The 21,246-nt window shown below is 35.3% G+C and overlaps 1 protein-coding gene across 1 annotated transcript in view; it reads right to left on the bottom strand.

The window, feature by feature from the left end:
• Positions 1 to 201: 201 nt before the first annotated feature.
• Positions 202 to 21,246, bottom strand: part of strn3 (striatin, calmodulin binding protein 3) — a 29,280-nt gene continuing 8,235 nt past the window's right edge. The window contains exons 2-16 of the mRNA XM_051133701.1: positions 18,295 to 18,398; positions 16,667 to 16,740; positions 15,045 to 15,123; positions 14,712 to 14,888; positions 14,508 to 14,646; positions 14,281 to 14,422; positions 9,197 to 9,333; positions 8,663 to 8,838; positions 8,466 to 8,513; positions 5,165 to 5,286; positions 4,884 to 5,051; positions 4,665 to 4,805; positions 4,429 to 4,536; positions 2,881 to 2,967; positions 202 to 2,406 (exon numbers count right to left, since the gene is read on the bottom strand). Of these exons, the coding sequence (XP_050989658.1) occupies positions 2,237 to 2,406; positions 2,881 to 2,967; positions 4,429 to 4,536; positions 4,665 to 4,805; positions 4,884 to 5,051; positions 5,165 to 5,286; positions 8,466 to 8,513; positions 8,663 to 8,838; positions 9,197 to 9,333; positions 14,281 to 14,422; positions 14,508 to 14,646; positions 14,712 to 14,888; positions 15,045 to 15,123; positions 16,667 to 16,740; positions 18,295 to 18,398 (1,872 nt within the window). The 3' untranslated portion in view covers positions 202 to 2,236. The remainder of the gene's footprint in view (positions 2,407 to 2,880; positions 2,968 to 4,428; positions 4,537 to 4,664; positions 4,806 to 4,883; positions 5,052 to 5,164; positions 5,287 to 8,465; positions 8,514 to 8,662; positions 8,839 to 9,196; positions 9,334 to 14,280; positions 14,423 to 14,507; positions 14,647 to 14,711; positions 14,889 to 15,044; positions 15,124 to 16,666; positions 16,741 to 18,294; positions 18,399 to 21,246) is intronic.

Here is a 21,246-nt window from a genome sequence, read left to right as displayed (position 1 = left end):
ATATGCATTCTAATGGCAGTACACAGCTTTCATTCACACAACTGCATAAATAGATCTGGGTTATATAATAAAATATAGTCCTTCCCAGGGGTAGCAAACAATATACATGCACTGTAGTAAGTTACATCACGTTTTCACGATCAGTCACGTATGTCCGGGTGTGCGATGAGGTTGAAAAGTCAACGTTTTGATTATATATCGTTTCTTCTTTCCTTTTCTTAAATTATACGTTCATGTATTTATCGAACCTGTTTTCTGTGTACCTTTCCATATGCATGCTTTACTGTCTCACGCAATGAAAACAGAGGGGAGGAGGGGCATCAAACTGCTTGTACATTTGTTTATAATTTATTACTTTCTTCTCAATAAAGGACAAGGTGTTTGTACAACTTGACGAGCTGAACATCGTCATCTGAACAGGCTGAGCATCATCAGAAACATAACACGTGTATTAATTTAGGCGGGTTGTTCTCAGTAACACAATAGTGAATCCTGGCAATCGTCATTCGTCAATGACCCGTGATAAATACAACGCTGCATTAATTGTCGAGACAAGGAGCATGTTGCATATACAGATACACCATTTAATATTTATTATAGACATTTTATATACATTACTTTTCAACAGTTGTTTTGCTATGTGGTACAATCTTTAAAATCTGTTGATTCGTAGTAAATCAAAAACCTTACAAAACTCATCAAAACTCTTCAAACTGATCAGAACTTTTGGAAGACTAGAAAAAATACTTTATTGTAGTATTAATCATGCATTACACAAACAAAAGGTCTTTTGTTACACCATAAACTGCATTTTTTTTCCTTTAAAAATCATTGAGCAGATTGGGGCAGAACGACCAAACCAAATATTTAGAGTAAATTCGATTGACTCCAATCCCAAAAATTTAAATTCTATCATTTACCCGCCCTCACATCATTCTAAACACACACAGAAAGACAGAAGAATGTTGGTAACCAACATTCCATCGAGTTCCATTTCGTTCCTCAAAATAGCTTTTATGTTCCAGTTACGACATGAGGGAGAGTAAATGACAGGTTTTTTCATTTTTGGTGAACAATCCCTTTAACCTCTCGTTTCTCCCATGATCTCCAGCATCACGAGGCGACTTCAAACCTCGTTTTCGGTCGGTATGTTTAAACAGAGCCGTTACATACGTTAATTTCCTATCAGATTGCCTGTTCGGTTTGGTTAGCGACAGCCCAATCTTTGAGTTACCATCAAGCTATGCTCTGAACAAAGGATAAGACTATCCACAAACTGAAAATAAATAGCGTTCGGATTTCTAACCTGTGATACTTAAACTCATTTTACAGTAAGGTGTACAGAAACATCACATAGTGACAGGATGTTGCAGTTTATTTGCAAATTCCTAAAAGCTCTCAGGGCACCACGCGCTGTGCTTCTACTAGCGTACGGTCTCTCCGTTATGTGATAAAACGACGGTAAAGCAATGTAGTATGCGTGAGGAGAGCACTCATCCAGGGTTTCCAGAAACACAAGACCTTCATGAAGGAGAACCGCGTAAAATGGAGGGCTTGAGTGGGATTATAGTCCCTTTAAAAAAAGGTGATTTTCAGCGGTTTTATGACAGTCTTTATTTATATAAAATTGATTATAAAAACTATACTTTTTTACACAAAGAAATGAAACAAACGCTAAAGGTATGAAGGTTGACTGAGTTTAACTGTATTCGTTTGCACGCTACATTAGGGTGACTGAGATTAGGGTCTGGATTATGGCTCGGCAGGGCGGGACTCAGTTCCTCCGGTGCCCGGATGATGGTAGGTGACAAGCTACTGATGGATGAACATGATAACCACTCCATGGTCATTGAAACATACCTACAGGACACATTATCAGCTCGGTTCAAAACCAGTCAAAAGGCTACAAGCACTGGTTTCACTCCAGCTTTGACTTACAGTAAATTACAGTTAATTTTTTCTTTTTTTGAGGAAAACAAAAAAGATTAAAACTGATTGAGCACTCCACACTGGCTTCGCAAAAAAACAAAAAAAAAAAAAAAAAAAAAAAAAAAAAAAAAAAAACGGCACGTCCCCCTCTTGGCACCTGGTATCGGTTGTGTGTGTGGTGTGGGATTGACAGCGTAGGTGGAAGCCACTTCAATGTAGTGTGAGAAATGCTACTCTTGTTACACAAGGCAGTGAAGCAGTCCTTTCTTTCTCTCGTCTTTACGTATGCATTAATTCGGACGTGCTTTTATACAAACACTTTGGCCAGGGCATCGGCTCCGGCGCTTCCTATGTATGCCTTAGATGGGTGGAAGGCAACGTCGTATATGGCCTCGTCTGACTTTTTCCTGTGCGCGGTAACCTCCTGTACGCATGTCTTGCTGTCCACGTTCCACAAGCGGATGGAACTATCATGACCTGTGTTAGAAGAAGAGACATTAAGTTTATATTTATGACAATTCAGCGTAAAATTATACATCTGTCTGTCAATAATAAATGTAATAAATGTATATATTTATAACCAGAATCACAAAACCAGTCATACAACTATTTGAAAATCTGGAATCTGAGGGTGCAAAAATTGCCTTTAAAGTTGTCCAAATTCTTAGCAATGCATATTACTAATCAAAAGCTACGTGTTGATACATTTACATTAGGAAATTTACAAAAAACCTGCACGGAACATGATCTTTACTTAATATCATAATGATTTTTGGCATAAAAGAAAAAACGATAATTTTGAACCATTTGATGTATTTTTGGCTATTGCTGCAAATATACCCATGCTACTTAAAAAAAGGTTTTGTGGTTCAGGGTCACAAACGATAGTAGTAGAGTAAAGTGAGACAACTTTAATACAGTAGCTGAAGGGGGGAAAAAAGAAACACTTACTTCCTGACATCAAGTAGATGCCATTTGGATCTATGGCCAGACTAGTAACAGCATCCAAGTGAGCCACCATTGCATGTATGGCTTTACCTACAAAGAGAGACGGATGGAAGGTAATCCCAGACATCAACAAATCTTATTTGTGGCATATATAATCGACTTCTGGCAAAATATGATTGAACAAAAATGTTTTATGAACTAATAATACACTGATATTTTTTCTGAGGTTTTAAATAAATGACTAAAACAACTTATAACGTATGATCATATGAATATAATTATTCATATAAAAAAAACAACACAATTCAGACAAATATAAGTCTTTTTTAAAGAAATTCAGCAAGAATGCATTGAATTGATTTAAAATGTTCCACAAAATTGCTTCTCAAATGAATACTGTTCTTTTGAACTTTCTATTTAACAAAGAATCCTGTAAAAGGTATCATGGTTTATACAAAAATATTAAGCAGCACTGTTTTTAACAGTGATGATCATAAGAAATGTTACTTGAGGAACAAATTAGCATATTAGAATGATTTTTCAAAGATCATGTGACACCACTTTAAAATTGACATTTTAAAAAATATTACAACAGAAAACAACTATTGTAAATTGTAATAATGTTTCACATTATTAATAAAAGTATTATTAAAACATTGTCTTTAAAATATATATATATATATTTTTTTTTTACCAGAAAATTATTTCCCAGAATTTATTTAGCAGAAAAATGTAAATACACATAAATACACATACAGTATTTCTGGGGAAAAAAAGGAATAAATAAAATAATACATTTTTTCATACAAAATGAATTAATTAGACATGCTTTTGATTGTTAACATTTTATGAAACCATTAAAATGGAATTCAGAAAAAAATTATATAAAACAAATTTGGTAAAAATAAAACAAAAATGCATTTCATAGGGCATTAAAATGTATTTTTGTTAAACTTTTAATAAATTGCTGTTTAATACTGCAAGTTTCATAATTTCAATGAATAAGAAATGCTTTTTGGTGAGTAAAAATTAATTTAACCATTAAAACAGAGTCGAAAAAATAAAAAAGCGGAAAAATTAACATGCAATTTGGAAAAAAAAAATCAAATGGAATTTGGGAAAAAGTAAAACATTTCATATGGCTTTAAAATGTAATTTTTGTTCAACTTTTAGAAACTGCTGTTTAATATTGTTAGTTTCATGATTTCAATTAATTAGACATGCATTTGATTAATAAAATTTTATTTAATCATTAAAAAAATGGGGGAAAATGCAATTTGGGAAAAATAAAAAAAAAAGAATTTGGGAAATAACAAAAACATTACGTATGGTGTAAATGTCATTTTTGTTAAACTTTTTTTAAATTGCTGTTTAATATTGTAAGTTTTATGATTTCAATTTCAGATTTCATTTCAATTTGATGAATACAATTTCTAAATAGAAATACTGAAACGGAATCCAGAAAAATTTAAATGAAAAACAAAAAACAAAACAAAAAACTTGTAAATAGTACTGCATGTATATTTTATGAAACAATAAAAAAAAAGTCACCTGATTTATTATCAAAGAATTTGATGTGTCTATCCTCGTGAGCGGTGACTGTGATTGGCAGGGTGGGGTGAGTGACTACTTTATTAATGTGATTCCCAAAAGGAATAGCTGCAACAAAGCAGAAGAAAGTAAACATGACAAATCCAACTCTCACGCTCCTGTAATTAAATTACTGAACTATAATATTACATGACATTTTCACTTTGTCTTTTTTAGAACGAAAGTAAAGGACATACCGCTCTCTCCCTGTGCAGAGAATACCACGAGGGGCTGTGATGTCTCTAAATCATAAACAACAACATCGCCTGTGTTGTAGGACGCCACCATATGAGCTGGATCACACCCATTGAAATCAATTGATGTGGGAACACCATGATCTGAAAGACAGGAAATGAAAAAATTAGTTTGCCCACATGTCAATCGATTACGGTACAAACAAGATACATTACGCTTACCTCTATCTGAGTTAAATGTGCTGAGACACGGTGACTTCTCTTGAGGGTTCCACAGCTTGATTGTCCCATCAGCTGAACAGGAGAGCAGCCGGTTTTTGATTCCACTGTAAGCCAATCCCCACACTGCGTCACTGTGACCCAACAACGTACCAGCCAACACGCTGGGATCTGAGTGAAACAGAGGACACACACAGAAAAGATACTAGTGAGAAGGCAGGTTTCCTGCTTTTAAATTCTTGCTTGTTTTTAAGTATCAAAATGATTTATCTTCTCCTTCTCACCATATGTGTCATACGGGTCTACGTTAGAGCTGGGGATGTTCCACCACTGTATTGTTGAATCGATTCCACCACTAAAACACTGCTCGCCGCTCGAGGTCACAGCCAATGAGAGCACAGGCCCACTGCAGCAACACAACAAACAGGTTAAGAGGATTTATGAGACAGAATATTACCGTCTGAAAGTCTGAATTGGTGGATTTGGTAGATTACATTAATGTTAAGAAAAAGCAAGCAATATGTTGTGCCTAATGCAATGATACTCAAGCACTTGAATGTTTCAAAAGTGTCCAAATACTTTCTGGGGGCCACGTAGATGCATTGACTGTACACAGTCATACAATCTTTTAGTCAGACAGTGCCAGTAGAACACTTTATAGACTTGGGTTTGTTAAATTGTGGCCCTGATCAGCTGTATGTGATGTGGAAACATCCTAGAGCAACAACAGTGAAACTGTAGACCACACACACTCACAGGACAGGACTGAGATCTCAGAGTGTAAATATCATGTGCCCTCATTTAAAACACACACTATCCAGTTCCAAACAACAGCGATGACTGAAGAGAAGATTGCCAAGAGCTTGGTGACATAGGTTTAAAGGTGCACTCAATCATTTTTGCCAAAAAACAAAAAAAAAACATTTAACCCTAAAGAAATAAAAAGTACTTTTGAACAAAATAATGTACACTGACATGAGATGAAGATATCAGAGTCTTCTAGATGAAGTAATTTTATTTATTTATTTATTTATCCGTGTATTTATTTTGCAATTCTACTCAAATTATTTTAGAGCTTGGCGTAACAAAGTATATTCATTAGAAAAATATCCACTTTTAAAATAAGCATTTCACATTTTAAGGTGTTCTTGTTACACGTTACATTTACTTACTATTATAATAACAATTAATTATGCATAATTACATGCAAATAACCCTAACCCAAACCATAATCCTAACCATAAAGTACATGTAGTTAATTCATATTATTCAGTACATAAATGTATAATTATACTGTAACAACGTCACCTTAAAATAAAGTGTAACCAAAATATACTGATTTTTAGTTGTTTTAGCTTATTTTATACTTTGAAGTATTGAGTAATATTTATTAACTACATGTACTTTATGGTTAGGGGCCTTAAAACGACTTGATTTTAAATAATACAAAATTATTAAAGGGGTCATCAGATGCCCATTTTCCACAGGTTGATATGATTCTTTTACGGTCTTAATGAAATGTCTATAATGTACTTTGGTTAAAAATTCTCAATGGTTGTGTAAAACAACACCCTTTTTACCTTGCCAAAATCAGCTCTGCAAAATTCATTGCGTTTTGGTCGAGGTTGCTTTAAATGTTAATGAGCTCTGCTCGCCCCGCCCCTCTCTTCTCTCTGTGGAGTGACAAGCTTGTTTACTTTAGCCACATTTAGCCGTGTTTAGCCTCTAAACTTCCCAACTAGTACGTTATTAGGAAAGGTGATCGCAAAGATTCATAAAAAACCTTGTACTCACTTCTGCTGTAAGTGAAGCTGGATCACAAATGATTCGCGTGAACATAGAACATGTTCCTGCTGATTTAAGGTGGGTCTGAGGTAAGACACTCATGTCAATCAACTATCGTGGGAGCGGCCTCTGTCGGTGTGACGCCACACCGACAGGTATCTGAGAATGGCTCGATTTGAAAAAGGGGATATTATTTTTACAGATTAATTAAAAACCACTGCATGCATTTTTGATCAATGTAGGGTAGATGTATTCAAACAGTGTTCAAAAAATGTTAAAACAACATGTAAAAGTGAACTTTGCATCTGATGACCCCTTTAACATAAGCTAAAACAACTACAAATCAAATATTTCGGTTACACTTTATTTTAGGGTGTCCTTGTTACAGTGCAATTATACATTTAAGCACTGAGTATTATTAACTACATGTACTTTATGGTTAGGGTTAGGATTAGGGTTTGAGTTAGGGTTATTTGCATGTAATTATGCATCATTTACTGTAAAAGTACATGTAACCTGTAACAAGAACATCTTAAAATAGTGTTACTGATACTGCTTATTTTAATTCACCTCCGCAGCAAAAAACAACTTTTTTTGTCTTTGAAGAACCAGGATTCTCACAATCCTGAAAAATGTTGATGTGAAATGCTTACTTTAAAAGAACTTTGTTATGCCAAGCTTCAATATAATTCAAGTAGAAATTGCAAAAATAAATAATAAAGTCATAAATAAAGTCATGGGGCTAAATATTATAGTGGACAATGGTGAAGTTGAAATGACTGAGAACCACTGTTCTACAATGAGCAGGTCGCCCCCTTATGGACAGCATCAGGTCGGCATCACATGACCGGCCTGTCATGCAACTGACCCGCTTCATTACTACCAACCATAATAATGAGGACATATTCTGGGATTTCAAGCCCTCACTCAGACCAACTGCTTTCCACCAACAATGCATGAATACTCGATGGGAATGAACACACAAATTTTTATTTATTTATTTATTTTTTTGTATGACAGTAAAAAAGAAAGTTCTGGCAATAAATCTCAAAAATTAATAAACTGAAAGGGAGAGTTCACCCGAAAATGAAAATTATGTCATTAATTACCTACTTTCATGTCGTTCCAAACCCATAAGACCTTCGTTCATCTTTCAAACACAAATTAAGATATTACTGATGAAATCCAATAGCTTTCTGACCCTGCATAGACAGCAACGTTCAAGGCCCAGAAAGGCAGTAAGGACATTAATAAGGTTGCATTGCTGTTACAGGGTCAGAAAGCTCTCAAATTGACCAAAAATATCTTAATTTGTGTTCTGAAGATGAATGAAGGTCTTACGGATTTGGAACGACATGAAGGTAAGGACAGAACTAGTGGAAGGTTAATGACAGAATTATCATTTTTGAGTGAACTATCCCTTTAACATAACTATGCACATTTTTGGCTGGTGTGTTGTGGGTTCTAGAAGAGTAGGAACACATTCTGTGGAGAGATGGATCACATGTAACCATCTCATGGACGGGCCTAGCAGAGGCCAGGTGAAGACTACCTTTCTGAACGCATAAGGCTGGGGCAATACCAACATGTACGGTATCATCCATACTGTCACAACACTTTCAAACTACTGAACATTCTGGATAAATGGCAACAACAACCTTGGCATCCATTTTTGTTGCTCTTGTAAAGAAATGACTAATCTGCATCCCAATGGAAAATCTTGGACTTTAGTATCTTAAAAGCAAAACGCAAAAAAACTCAACATGTATAAAAAGTCAACATCATGAAATCAATACTCACATATGCCCTCTAAACGTGTATATGGGCTCAACATCAAAAGAGGCACTTCTGCAAAGTAAGATGAAGCTTTGTTTAGTGGTTTGTTTGGAACCTTAATGTTGCATGATAAAAATCAATGTGTTTCTTGAGACATCATTTTAAAGATCAAACCAATCCCTAGACATCCAGTTCCTTGGAAAGCCACAGCGAGCACTTACTTTTTGGCAGGAACTGTCTTCTGGAGGTTCCACAGTTTGAGGGTGTGGTCTTCCGAGACTGTGACCAACACCGGTTCCACAGGATGGAAGGCCAGGGCCCGCACTCCATCAAAGTGGCTTCGCAGGGTATATTTGGGATTCCATGTCTTCCTGAACGCGTCCTTATTGGCTGGCAGCTAAAAATAGAGGGTGGGGGGAGGGGCCGTTGTAGAGGCATTTTAACAACTGTGAAATGAAACCTGGAAATTGCAGGTCGACTGGCTGTGAGGCATTAGGATAGTTGTCCTATTTGAGCACACAGCAAACCACACTGGCTTGGACAACTAAGGTCCTCTGTAACCTTTATACAGAATTAATCTAATACAGTACATGACACTTGAGTGAACAGGACCGGTTGTTTTTATAACTGATGGTTAACACAATAGAGACCATATTTAAAAATTGAGCAGGGAACAGACCATTTTTCAAGCATAGACTATCATTTATTAATGCCAGAATGGAGTATTATTAAATCACAAGACCAGGGGTACTTACATCATAGCTGTATTCAGCCTCATCATTGGACACAGTCAGATCTGCAAGGTCTCCCAGGCCCAGCACACTTTCCAACATGTCATCAGAGCCCATGATAAAGGACTTGCCCCCACCGGGCGTGAATGGCAGAGGCTCAGCTAAGAATAGGAAAGAGAAGAGAAGGGCCCAGTAAACAAGGTGCCACACCTTGGGGTCAAAAACAAGGCTGAAGCAAAAGATTGCTTAACAAACACATACATCAGCAGTTGAACAGTTTTGTGAGGATTTAATACTGAACATAAATGGAAAGTAATAATACGGGTTGGATCAATAGCAAAGTTTGTGCCTCTGTGAGGTATCCAAAAAAACCTGGTTATTCGACATACCCGGGTAAGTTTATGGAGTAAGTAAACGCTAACCTCAAATTTTAGTTTAGAGGTAATAACAACCCATTTGTTTTCTTTTTTTTTTTTTAATTAAGAAAAATATGTAATGTATTATATTAGTTAGAAACATTTATTCCTTTCAATAAATGTTTCATTTTGTGTTATACATTTAGTAAGATGCCTTACTTTATCAAAACTATATATTATATAATAATTTTGTATATTACTATATTTTCTTAGAACAATACACTGTGCAACCAATGGAAGCCCGTTTCCGCCACTGAATAAAAAAAGGTAACTGCAACTTTTTAACTCACAATTCTGACTTTTTCTCTCACAATTTTTAATTTCTTGAGATACAAACTTGCAATTCCAAGCTATAATATGAAAATTATAACTTATAAGGTCAGAATTGCGAGATATAAACTCACAATTGTGAGAAATAAACCCACAATTTTGATTTTTTTTTTTTGGAGTTTGTACTTTTTTTTGTCAGAATATAGAAATAAAATTGCAATTGAGTGTTATAAAGTCAAAAATTGTGACATATTCAAATTACAACATGTAAAGAAAAGCCAGAACTTCAAATTTCTCTCACTATTCTGAGAAAAAAAGTCAGAATTGCACATTTATATCTCACAATTCTGAGGAAAAAAGCCAGAATTACAAATTTATATCTCGCAGTTCTGAGCAAAAAAGTCAGAATTGCAAAATGTAAACTCGCAATTCGGAGAAAAAAGACAGAATTGAACATTTATCTCTCTTTATCACTATTCTAAGAAAAAAAAAGTCAGAATTGAAAAGTTATATCTCGCAATTCTGAGTAAAACAGTTAGATATGCGAGTTTGTATCTCACCACTCTGAGGGAAAAAAAAAAAAAAAAAAAAAAAAAGTCAGAATTGCATATTTTCATCTCGTAATTCTAAGAATTACAAATTTAGATCTCACTGTTCTGAGAAAGGAAAAGGTAAAATTGCAATTTTTTAGAATTGCAAGATATAGATTTACAATTATAACTTTTTTCTCAGAGTTGCAAGATATTAACATGCAATTCTGACTTTTTTCTTTAGAACTTCAAGATCTATAAAAAAATACATATAAACTATAAAAAGTATAAATCTATTAAAAAAAGCCAGAACTGCACATTTATATCTCGCAATTCTAAGGAAAAAATTCAGAATTGCAAGTTTATATCTCAGAGTTCTGAGTAAAAAAAAAAATAAAAAAAAATTTAAATGGCAAATATATATCTCGTAAGTCTGAGGAAAAAAGTCAGAATTGCGAGTTTATATCTTTCTATCCTGAGAAAAAGAAAAGTCAGAACTGCAACATTTAAATAATTGCCAGAAAAAAAGTCAAAATTATGAGATGTCACGAATAGGTTTTTAATTTTTTTTTTTTTGTAATTCATTGGAGGAAATGTACTTCAATAGCAACCCTAATAGGTACAGTGATAAGAAAATACCCAGAGCATTTATGATAATAAATGTCTTGATTTAAGGGTGACACACAATTCACACATACTTAATGCCTCTTTACCAAAAATACATGTCCTATTTTTGGTGACATTAGCATAATCCTTAGTTTAGAAGTGGGTCAGAACAGACAGAACAGAGTAAGACAAAAAGAGATAAAGAAAGCAGAAATGAGGGTGTGGATGGATGTAATGAGCTGATGCTTTTGACCCAGCTGGCTCTTGTTGGGGCAGTAAGAGAATCTCCCGTGCTGGAAGCTGTCAGGAATGCTGATGCAGCAACTGCCTTAATTAAGATTCTAGTGCAGGGCCAACGTGTGCCACAAAACACATGTGAAGGACACGCATACACACACAGGCACACGTTGAGAGAATAGTTCATTCAAAATGATGTGCTGTGTGTGTGAAACTAAATGAAAACCTGCAGAATGGCCAAGCAGCTTGTTCTATAGGCTGAAAGTAGACAGTGATTTACCACTTACATTCATAGCATTCTGAAGCTATATGACAGCTTTGTGTAAGCAACAAACTTAAGTCATTTTTCACATGACGCACATCTACTATGATCATCAAGACATACTATATTTTAAAAGTCCGTAAGATTTTATTTATCAAGAACACATTAAAGGAGTAGTCCACTTCCAGAACAAAAATTTACAGAATGCATTCAACCCTGTTGTCATCCAAGATGTTCATGTCTTTCTTTCTTCAGTTGTAAAGAAATTATGTTTCTTGAGGAACATTTCAAGAATTATCTCCATATAGTGGAAATCTTTTTTTTTTTCATTGTTCAATGACTAGATAAGCTAGATAAGACCTTTATTCCTTGGCTGGGATTGTTTAGAGCCATTTGAAGCTGCATTTAAACTGCATTTTGGAAGTTCAAACTTACAGGCACCATAGAAGTCCACTATATGGAGATAATTCCTAAAATGTTTTCCTCAAAAAAAACTTTGCTTACAACTAAAGAAAGACATGAACATCTTGGATGACAACAGGGTGAGTAAATTATCTGTCAATTTTTGTTATGGAAGTGAACTTCTCCTTTAAAGCGGCAGTCCATAAGTTTTGCCTTTTTGTCACCATCTCTGGTTGAAACCAGCAATTGCAGTTATTTGCAGATTCATCAGTGCTGATGAATCTAATGTTTTGAGATGTATATGTGGGCTGTCAGTCAATGCCCCAGTGTGGATATTCACTGTATTACAGAATTACAGATACTATGTCTTGGAAGTATGTCCAAAATAAAATTTTCACCGGGCAATGTCATCTGAACAAGTAACATGTCCGCCAGTTTTGTTCTGACCAACTGGGAAAAAAAAAAGTTATATGATAAATTTGAAAATTAGCTCAGATCACATCAAATTAGAAAACATTATTACAAGTTTACCATTGCGAACTGGCAAAGTAAGAAGTTCTGAACACTGATTGGTGATGTACTGTACTTGCTCAATAATTGATCAAAAGTGACAGTAAATACATTTGTTACAAATTATTTCTATTTGAAATAAATTCTGTTCTTTTGTACTTTCCATTTTATTTTCCATTGTGAACTTTTATATCAAAGAAACTTTCAAAATTGTTATTGTTTCCATAAACATATTGACAGCACAAGTGTTTTCAATATTAAAGGCCGGAAAACACAAAGCAGACGGTCTGCCGAGTTTGCCCAATTCAACATTTTGAATCATTGTCGTCAGGGAAAGTGGGAACTGTGATTGGATTCCTAGTTTCGCGAACGAGCCGGTGCCGGAGAATTAAAGCGAAAGTGATGAAAACGAGTAAGTAAACGAAGGCGGCACAAACAGAAGACTGTTCTAATGTTAAATGATCTTACTCAAACATTCCAATATGTGAATATTAATAAAACAACATAATTATCAACATAACTTATATTCAAAATGGTAAGTAGGGCTGCACGATAAATCGCATGTGCAGCAATTAATACACAGAGCCGTAAATCACTGACAAGCTATGCAAAATCGCGCTCATAATCGAATGCGATTCATCTGCGATTATGAGCGCGATTTTGCGTAGCTTGTCAGTGATTTACGGCTCTGTGTATTAATTGCCGCTCCAGCTGAACGCACGTGATGGAGCTTTACTACTAATCAAAGTACCGGCTTTACTGACTAAGCGCGCCTCACAATCGCATGCGATTTATCGTACAGCCCTAATGGTAAGCAAACACTGCTTTGTTTACGTTTCATATATCTGCGTTTATCTCGTATATCAGTTTCAGTTTCTCTATTTGAATGACGAATATATATTATTAAAAGCTGCTGATATAGACAACTGAGTCTTCTCACACAGTCGCAGAACGCATGTGTTTTAGTTTGCAGTCGGTTGTAGTCCGTGTGGTGCGTTTAAGCACAGCTTTTTGTCCTCACGTCAACAACACCATCGGCTTTTGTCGCTGCTAGTTCTTTGAAGTCAGCTTGTTGAGTCCCGGCCTTATTAATAATAAGAAGAAATGATTTCTGAAGGACTATGTGACACTGAAGACTGGAGAAATGATTGCTGAAAATTCTAATTTTTAAATAAACTATATATTTTCACAATAACATTTTGACATTTTTCTTCAAATAAATGCAGCTTTGATGAGCATAAGACACTTCTTTCAACATTAAAAAGAAAACAGTAGTGGTAGTGTATGTGACAGCGGAGAGGAAAATTAAAAGTGAATGAAGAAAAGCTATTAACTTTCAAATAAAGCACTTTTTATGTGCGGTCGTGCTTTTAAATGTTATTTGAATTCGGTATAAATGTTAAAAATCTGCACAGACATTCTGCCTAACATCTTTTTGTGTTTGGTGGGTGAAAGAAAACAGATGAAAACAACATGAGGGCAGGTAAATGAAAACAAAATGTTCCTGTTTGGGTTAAGTAGTCCTTTAATTGCAGGTCTTATTTTAACCCTACATGATAATAGACCTGCAGTCATTGCTCAATCATAAAACATTCCTTTGAGATGTGCCCTACTTCATTACAGACCTATAAACTATAGAAGCTTGTTTTCGCCACAAGGAAAAGAAATTACAAACGTAACTGCGACTTTTACTTCACAATTAATTTGTTCAGACTTTCTGAGAAAATAAAATCAGATTTGTGAAACAAAAAGCCGCAGCTACGTTTTATTTTTATTTTTTTTCATCCTGTGGTGGAAACAGACATCCTTTATAATCCAATGACTAATGATTATAAAATTAATTTTGTCTATTTGAGTAAGCAAGCACTATTTTACCCCACTCTGTGCCGTCTCCTGAACTCCGAGCCTCTCCGGCACCTTCTCCGTCCTCCGCATTTACCAAAAAGTCAAACTCCTTCAGTGCCTCCTCTGTGTCAGGGTCATCTGGTAAGTCAGAAGCCAAACCTTCATTTCCGACCTAGAAAAGTTATCACAATCACAATCAATCATAATCACATATTAGGCACAATACCATATCAATTATTACAAAAATTGTTACGCACCTTAATTTTATGTTTTTTTATTCTACGTTTATCGCTCCTGTCAGGCACATCTTCCATTATGTCGCCCTCATCATCTTCCTCTTCATCACTATCGTCAGCATTTTCTAAAAAATTAAATGTCTCCAGAACCTCTGGATTCCTGTTAAACCAAAGGCATCATGAGCAAACAGCTAACATGGAAATTAACGTACCAGAAATCTGTACCTTTTCATGTCTTGTCCCTTTCTTTTGGCTGGAGACTCTCCTCCATTGAGAATTTGTTCTAGGTTCTTGGTTTCCACAGAACCGTTCTGCTCTGAGCCGGACAGCCCCAGTAACGACCGCACTCTCTGCGACCGGACATCCAGTATTGTGTCCGTGTAACCTACTTCCTGAAGATATCTTGAAGGACAGAGATGTATAAAAGACAGTCAGAAGAGAGCTTAGACAATCAGGAGATATAAATAGCCATAATGTGACGACGCAGGTGCCCATGAACTTTCACAAAAACAGAGGAAGTATTATTCAGAGAAGCGGAATGACTCAAGCCTAACTTACTGTCTGAGAAGTTGCCTGCCCTGTTTCCACGTTAACTGGCTGTTCTGAGGTATAGCCGAGACCTCTGTATCTTTGGTATCTTGTTTGGGAAACAAAAACAATAAAATGTAAGAAAATAAATCTTGATGAAAAATAACTTCTACTGCAGTGTAGCAGAGACAAAGTACACGCAGCACTTCGGATTCAGCTGAGTCAGCTGACCCTGAATAATTTCTGCTCAAACATTTTATACTGTATTACATTCATCTTCCCGCTAGACATGTAAACTTAAGTTTCATTTTAAATGTAAACTGAGGATGACAGCCTTCCATTCCCACAAAACCACATAAGTAGCAGAACAAAATGTAAAAATGTATTTACACATACAAACTAACTACCGTTTAAAAGTTCAGGGTCAGTAACAGCACAACTGTTTTCAACACTGATAATAATAATAAGAAAGTTTCTTGAGAAGTAAATCAGCATATTAAAATGATTTCTGAAGAATCATGTGACACTGAAGACTGGAGTAATGGCTTCTGAAAATACAGCTTTGCAATCAGAGGAATAAATTACATTTTAAAATAGAAAACAGCTACATTAAATTGTAATTATATTTCACAATATTACTATTTTTACTGTATTTCTAATCAAACAAATGCAGCCTTAAGAGACTTCTAAAATAGGGCCCTATGAAATTTATTATGTTTTAATCTTTTTAGACTGTGTTTTAATGGTTAAATGAAATTTTATTAATCAAAAGGCATGTCTAATTAATTTAAGTCATGAAACCTCCACAATTTAACAGCAATTCATTAAAAGTTTAACAAAGATTACATTATGAAATACATTTTTTTCCCCCCTCAAATTCAGTTTTATTTATTTATTTATTTATTTATTTTTTACCAAATTCTGTTTTATGCATTCCATTTTAATTGATTTATTAAAATGTCAATCGAATTTAATAAATTGTTTATTTATTTACAAATACTGTGTTGTGTGTTAACATTTTCCTGGTAAATATTCCTTGACAATAACGTTTTAATAATAAATATATTAGTAGTAGTAGTACTATCATTACATCAAGTAATATTTCTGTCACTATTTCTTCAAGTTAAACCAATTTTTTATTTTGACAGGTTGCTGTCAAGACCTTTGAGTTTATGTTTGTATGCATGATGACAGTTTTTCTCACAAGAAATGGTAAAATGCTCATGAAATGACTCTCACAGCAGTTCCAGAAATTATATTCAGGTTTAAGTGCTTATATATTGAGGCGGCAGAGGCTGAAAACATCACGCTTCAGTATGTGCATAGCTAACAAAACCGCGCATCTGCGCCATTCATTCACACAGACACAGAGAACATGCAGGATTCATATTTAAATAATATTCTGGTGGTTTAATATTCACAGACACTAGCCCATAATGCATTTTGAGTTAAGTGTTTTGACCTACTTCTGATTTATTCATCCAACATTTGGCAAATTCCATAAATTCCAATTTATGACCGGATTTTGCAATTCAGTCCGTGTTTCCATCTCACAGAAATCATAGGGCCCTACTATCCTTCAAAACATCAACCCCAAACTTCTGAATGTTAGAGTATGCACACATTTTAAAAAGTATGTTTTATCCACTTACCTGATTCAAAGCTAGGCATTTTCACTTCCCCTTGATTTAGTTCTGTCCCATATTTTAATTTATGGTATTTTGCTCTGGTAACAGAAAAGAGAACCTCTGTTAGAATTCACACACATATATACAGTGCCTATAGAAAACCATCACACCCCTTTGGAATAGTTACTTCATTTGTTATACAGCCTGAAACCAAGCCCCATTTCAAATAACTTTTCCAGGTTTATTTACAATTTTGTTCTTACATCATCAAACCAATGAAAGAAAAAACACAACAGTTCTGCAAATGAATAAAAAACAAATTAACTAGAACAACAGTGTTGGAAAAGTCATCAGTCCCTTGATTTAATACTTCACAGAGCCACCTTTTGCTTTAATTACAGCCATCAGTCATTTTGGATATGTCTGTACTAGCACACCTTGATTGGGAAATATTTGCTCATTCTTCCTTGCAAAATTGCTCAAGTTCAGTCAAATTCTGTGGTGAGACAGCAATGGACTGCTGTCTTCAAATCCATCCACAGATTTTCAATTAGATTTAAGTCAGGGCTCTGACTTGGCCACTCAAGAACCTTCACCTTCTTATCCTTAAGTCATTTTGTTGTTGTTTTGGCAGTATGTTGAGGGTCACGGTCATGTTGAAAGGTGAATGACCTGCCCATCTTCAGCTGTCTAGCAGAGGGACGCAGGTTTTCCTCAAGAATTTCAATGTACTTGGCGACATCCATTTTCCCTTAAATCCTGACCAATCGTCCATTCCCAGCTGAAGAGAAACACCCCTACAACATAATGCTGCCACCACGCTTCATAGTAGGTATGGTGTTTTTGCTTCCTTTCGCCAAACATACCACTTAGAGTTCAGTCCAAAAAGATCAATTTTGGTCTCATCAGACCATAGCATCTTTTGCCAGAAGGTATCAGACTCTTCCAAATGTGTTTTTTTCATAGTGCAAACGAGACTTGAGTGCCAGTCATGCCACCCTGCCATACATTGTGTAAAGCTTGGGTGATAGTTGTCACATGCACAGACTGACCAGACCCAGCCAAAAAGCCTTGTAAGTCTTTCAAAGTTGCCTTTGGCCTGCTGGTAGCTTCTCTTATCAATGTCCTCCTGGCTCTATCATCCACTTTGGACGGGCGGCCGATCTTGGCAATGTGCTGGTGGTGCCATACGCTTTCCACTTCTGAATAGTGCTCTGAACAGTACTCCGAGGGACAGCTAAAGCTTTTGAAATGTTTTTGTAGCCTTCTCCTAAATTGTGCCTTTCTACAACTTCATCCTGAAGGTCTTTTGAAAGCACTTTCCCAACCACGGTGAATTCTTTGCCGTACCATGCACTACTAACAGTGGGATCTTCAAGAAACAGCTTGTTTTATTCTGAAGTAATCAACACCACTACTATTGATGTCAGGCGGGGCAATTAGCCTGGTGTTTAATCTGGAAGTTGATTGCTTGCACCTGAGCAAGTCTATAATGCTATACTTTAAAGGGCTGATCACCAATATATAATGTGTACACGCAGCTCATGTTACAAAAGGTAAAGATTTTCACAAGGTATGATGATTTTCTATAGGCACTGTGTGTATATGTTTATAATAAAAATATGCAATGTTAGAAAACAAACACTACAAACCTTTCTTGCTTTAATGCATATTCTAACATTTTTATTCTTCTAACAAGGTCGTTCTTTAAATTTTCTTGACCCTTCCTTTCTCCTTGGAGGAACGCTATTCGGGCCTGCAAGACAAAATAGGAGGTCATGAGGACATGTGACACAGAGGTTAAATTAGTGTTTATATAATTTAGCTGAGTTGTCAACTTGTGAATTGCATGTTATGAGAGACTTGGCACCAAAATAATATATTGACAATAAATAGCAATGCCCTTGCTGACATTACACGAAAGGGAAAATTTAGCGCAACATGCTTTTGTGAACAAACTGTTTCATTGGTGCAGTTCTTTTTAATGAATCAGTCAAATGAAAGCCAGAACACAGTTATAATTGGTTTTTAAATGCCCTGGAAAATCAGACCAAAATAAAAAAAAAAAAAAAGAAATGCACAGATCTCTTATTTTCTAAAGAGGAACAAACACAAGGCCACTGGCAGGCGAAGGCCCAGAGGAACAGAGCTCTACAGAGCAGGTTAACATTAGCAAATGAGAGCAGCTGTGCAACTTGACCCCTCTTAAAGGCCAGGAAGTGAATGAGAGGAGGCAAGGGGAGGGGGTATTTATAGACAACCCAAACCCTCAACCTTCCTAGAGAAAAAGAGCTGTTGCAGACTCTCATGACAACTTTATTTGTTTGGCAGGTAAACTAGAGGAGGACATCCTGTGTGGTTTTCGTAGAAACAGGGAAGATGAGGCTGTCTTGTCCTTTACAATTCGATGATACATGTTCCTAAACCGCATGATGACAGATAGAAACGCAGTGTTTAGTAAGACTTTAATAATTTAAATTACACTTCAAAAAGACAAGTCAGAGGCATTTCATTCTGACTCATAAAACACAGCACAACAGGCAGAACAGTGAGACGCCAGTCCATTGATCGAGTCAACACTACCTTTACCTCATGTACTAAAATACTTAACCGTCAAACTCAAATATCTGACAAACAGTATATTTGAGGAGCATTGTGTAGTACTATATAAACAGAAAAAAGGTCCCCGGGTGAAGTGACGACAACAAAGATAGCAACATATATAATAACTAGGGCTGTCGATACTGAAAATTTAGTCGACATGAAACAGAAATGGACACTGAGATCATATTTTCACTATTAAGTAGTATACTAGGTGAGATGGCTTTTTAAACAAGAAAACGGTTTTATTATTTTGAATAAAAATTATGATGGAACTGTTTTTTTGATTCATAAATGGTTCATACAGAACTCTACAACGCTCCACTTTTCTTAAAAAAAACTATATTTAAGGTTTATATATATATATATATATATATATATATATAAACCTTAAATATACTTAATGTAAACATAATTTAAAAAAATTATATGTATATATATATATATATATAGAAATAATATAAGAAATATAATGAAAAATAAAACAATAATATTATATATATATAAAATATTTTTCTTTTAATATTATTATATTTCTTCTATTATTTTTATTTTATTATGTTTTTATAATACATACACACACACACACACACACACATATACATATATATATATACATATATATACACACTTATATACATACACATATATACATATATATACATATATATGTACTGTACATTTTCATGAAGCCTAATTGCATTAGTGTAGCATTTAAAATGTATAGAATTTAACAGGAGACATTTATCAGCTATAGGCCATATCATGATAATGACATTAATTGCTCAGGCAGCATAAGCAATCCTTGTTATGGAATTTACATAAAGGTTAGGGACATAATTTCTTGTTAATTTTAACAAATTTTAGATCAAGAACAAAAAGGCCAGTGAGAGAACACTGGTGCTGAAAGCCATTACGCTCTTGGACGAAGCTTTCACACAAGACAGCTGTCCGTACTTGTCTTCAGACTACGGACATTTTGGAACGAGACTGACACACCGAGGCCTGCCCTGCACTACTCAAAAGCACACCATGTGTACGACCCCATAACAGCACTCATGATCTGATTACAAAAAAATGCACCTCTGAACTACAGACTCGAACATAGACCGGAATACATCTGTAAATAAATCAGTAACTATGGCATTACTGATTGTCACAACAGTATGAGGTGATAAAGTTCTTGAGAAGAGCTGTCCAAGCGCCTGGCAGAAGTGTGCTTTCACATCCACCCCCACCTTCACGGCGCTGGAATCAATGTGTGAGGTCACTCCATTGAGACGCCTCACAGGCAGCCCGGGGGAAACATAGTGAGATCACTGGCCAAAACTAGAGCCTTACAAAGGAGCAAGCTGCAGCGCATGGAGCAAGAATAGCCCTCACCGACGCATGACACATTCCACCGTACAGTTGTCAGATTAAAGAGTTAACAGCACAGAACATTACAAGCTAATGACCATCTTTCTGTCGACTAACCTGTCACCTTCAATAGTCAAGGATGTTAAAGACAGACACTCCGACGAAAGCTGTTCGACTACTTGAATTTGTACATTTCTCTCAAATAAACCAAAAAATCATGCCAAAAATCATTAGGATATTAAGTTAAGATCATGTTCCATGAAGATATTTTCTTAATTTCCTATCATAAATATATCAAAACTAAACTTTTGATTAGTAATATGCATTGCTAAGAACTTAATTTGGACAACTTTAAAGGTGATTTTTCTCAATATTCAGATTTTTTTGCACTCTCAGATTACAGATTTTCCAATAGTTGTATCTTGGCCAAATATTGTCCAATCCTAACAAATTATACATCAACGGAAAGCATATTTATTCGGCTTACATAAACGTCAAATTCCAAAAAATTGACTCTTATGAGTGGTTTTGCGGGTCAGGGTCACAAATGGTTCTGTCTGAGCATGGCTTAGTTTGTCCAACCAATGGCAGACGTGGAAACAAGGAAACCTATCTGAAAATAAATTAAAATGTACAAATTCCTT

This window comes from Labeo rohita, chromosome 17 (assembly GCF_022985175.1).
Source record: "Labeo rohita strain BAU-BD-2019 chromosome 17, IGBB_LRoh.1.0, whole genome shotgun sequence".
Lineage (NCBI taxonomy): Eukaryota > Metazoa > Chordata > Actinopteri > Cypriniformes > Cyprinidae > Labeo > Labeo rohita.
This window is presented reverse-complemented; position numbering and strand designations above follow the sequence as displayed.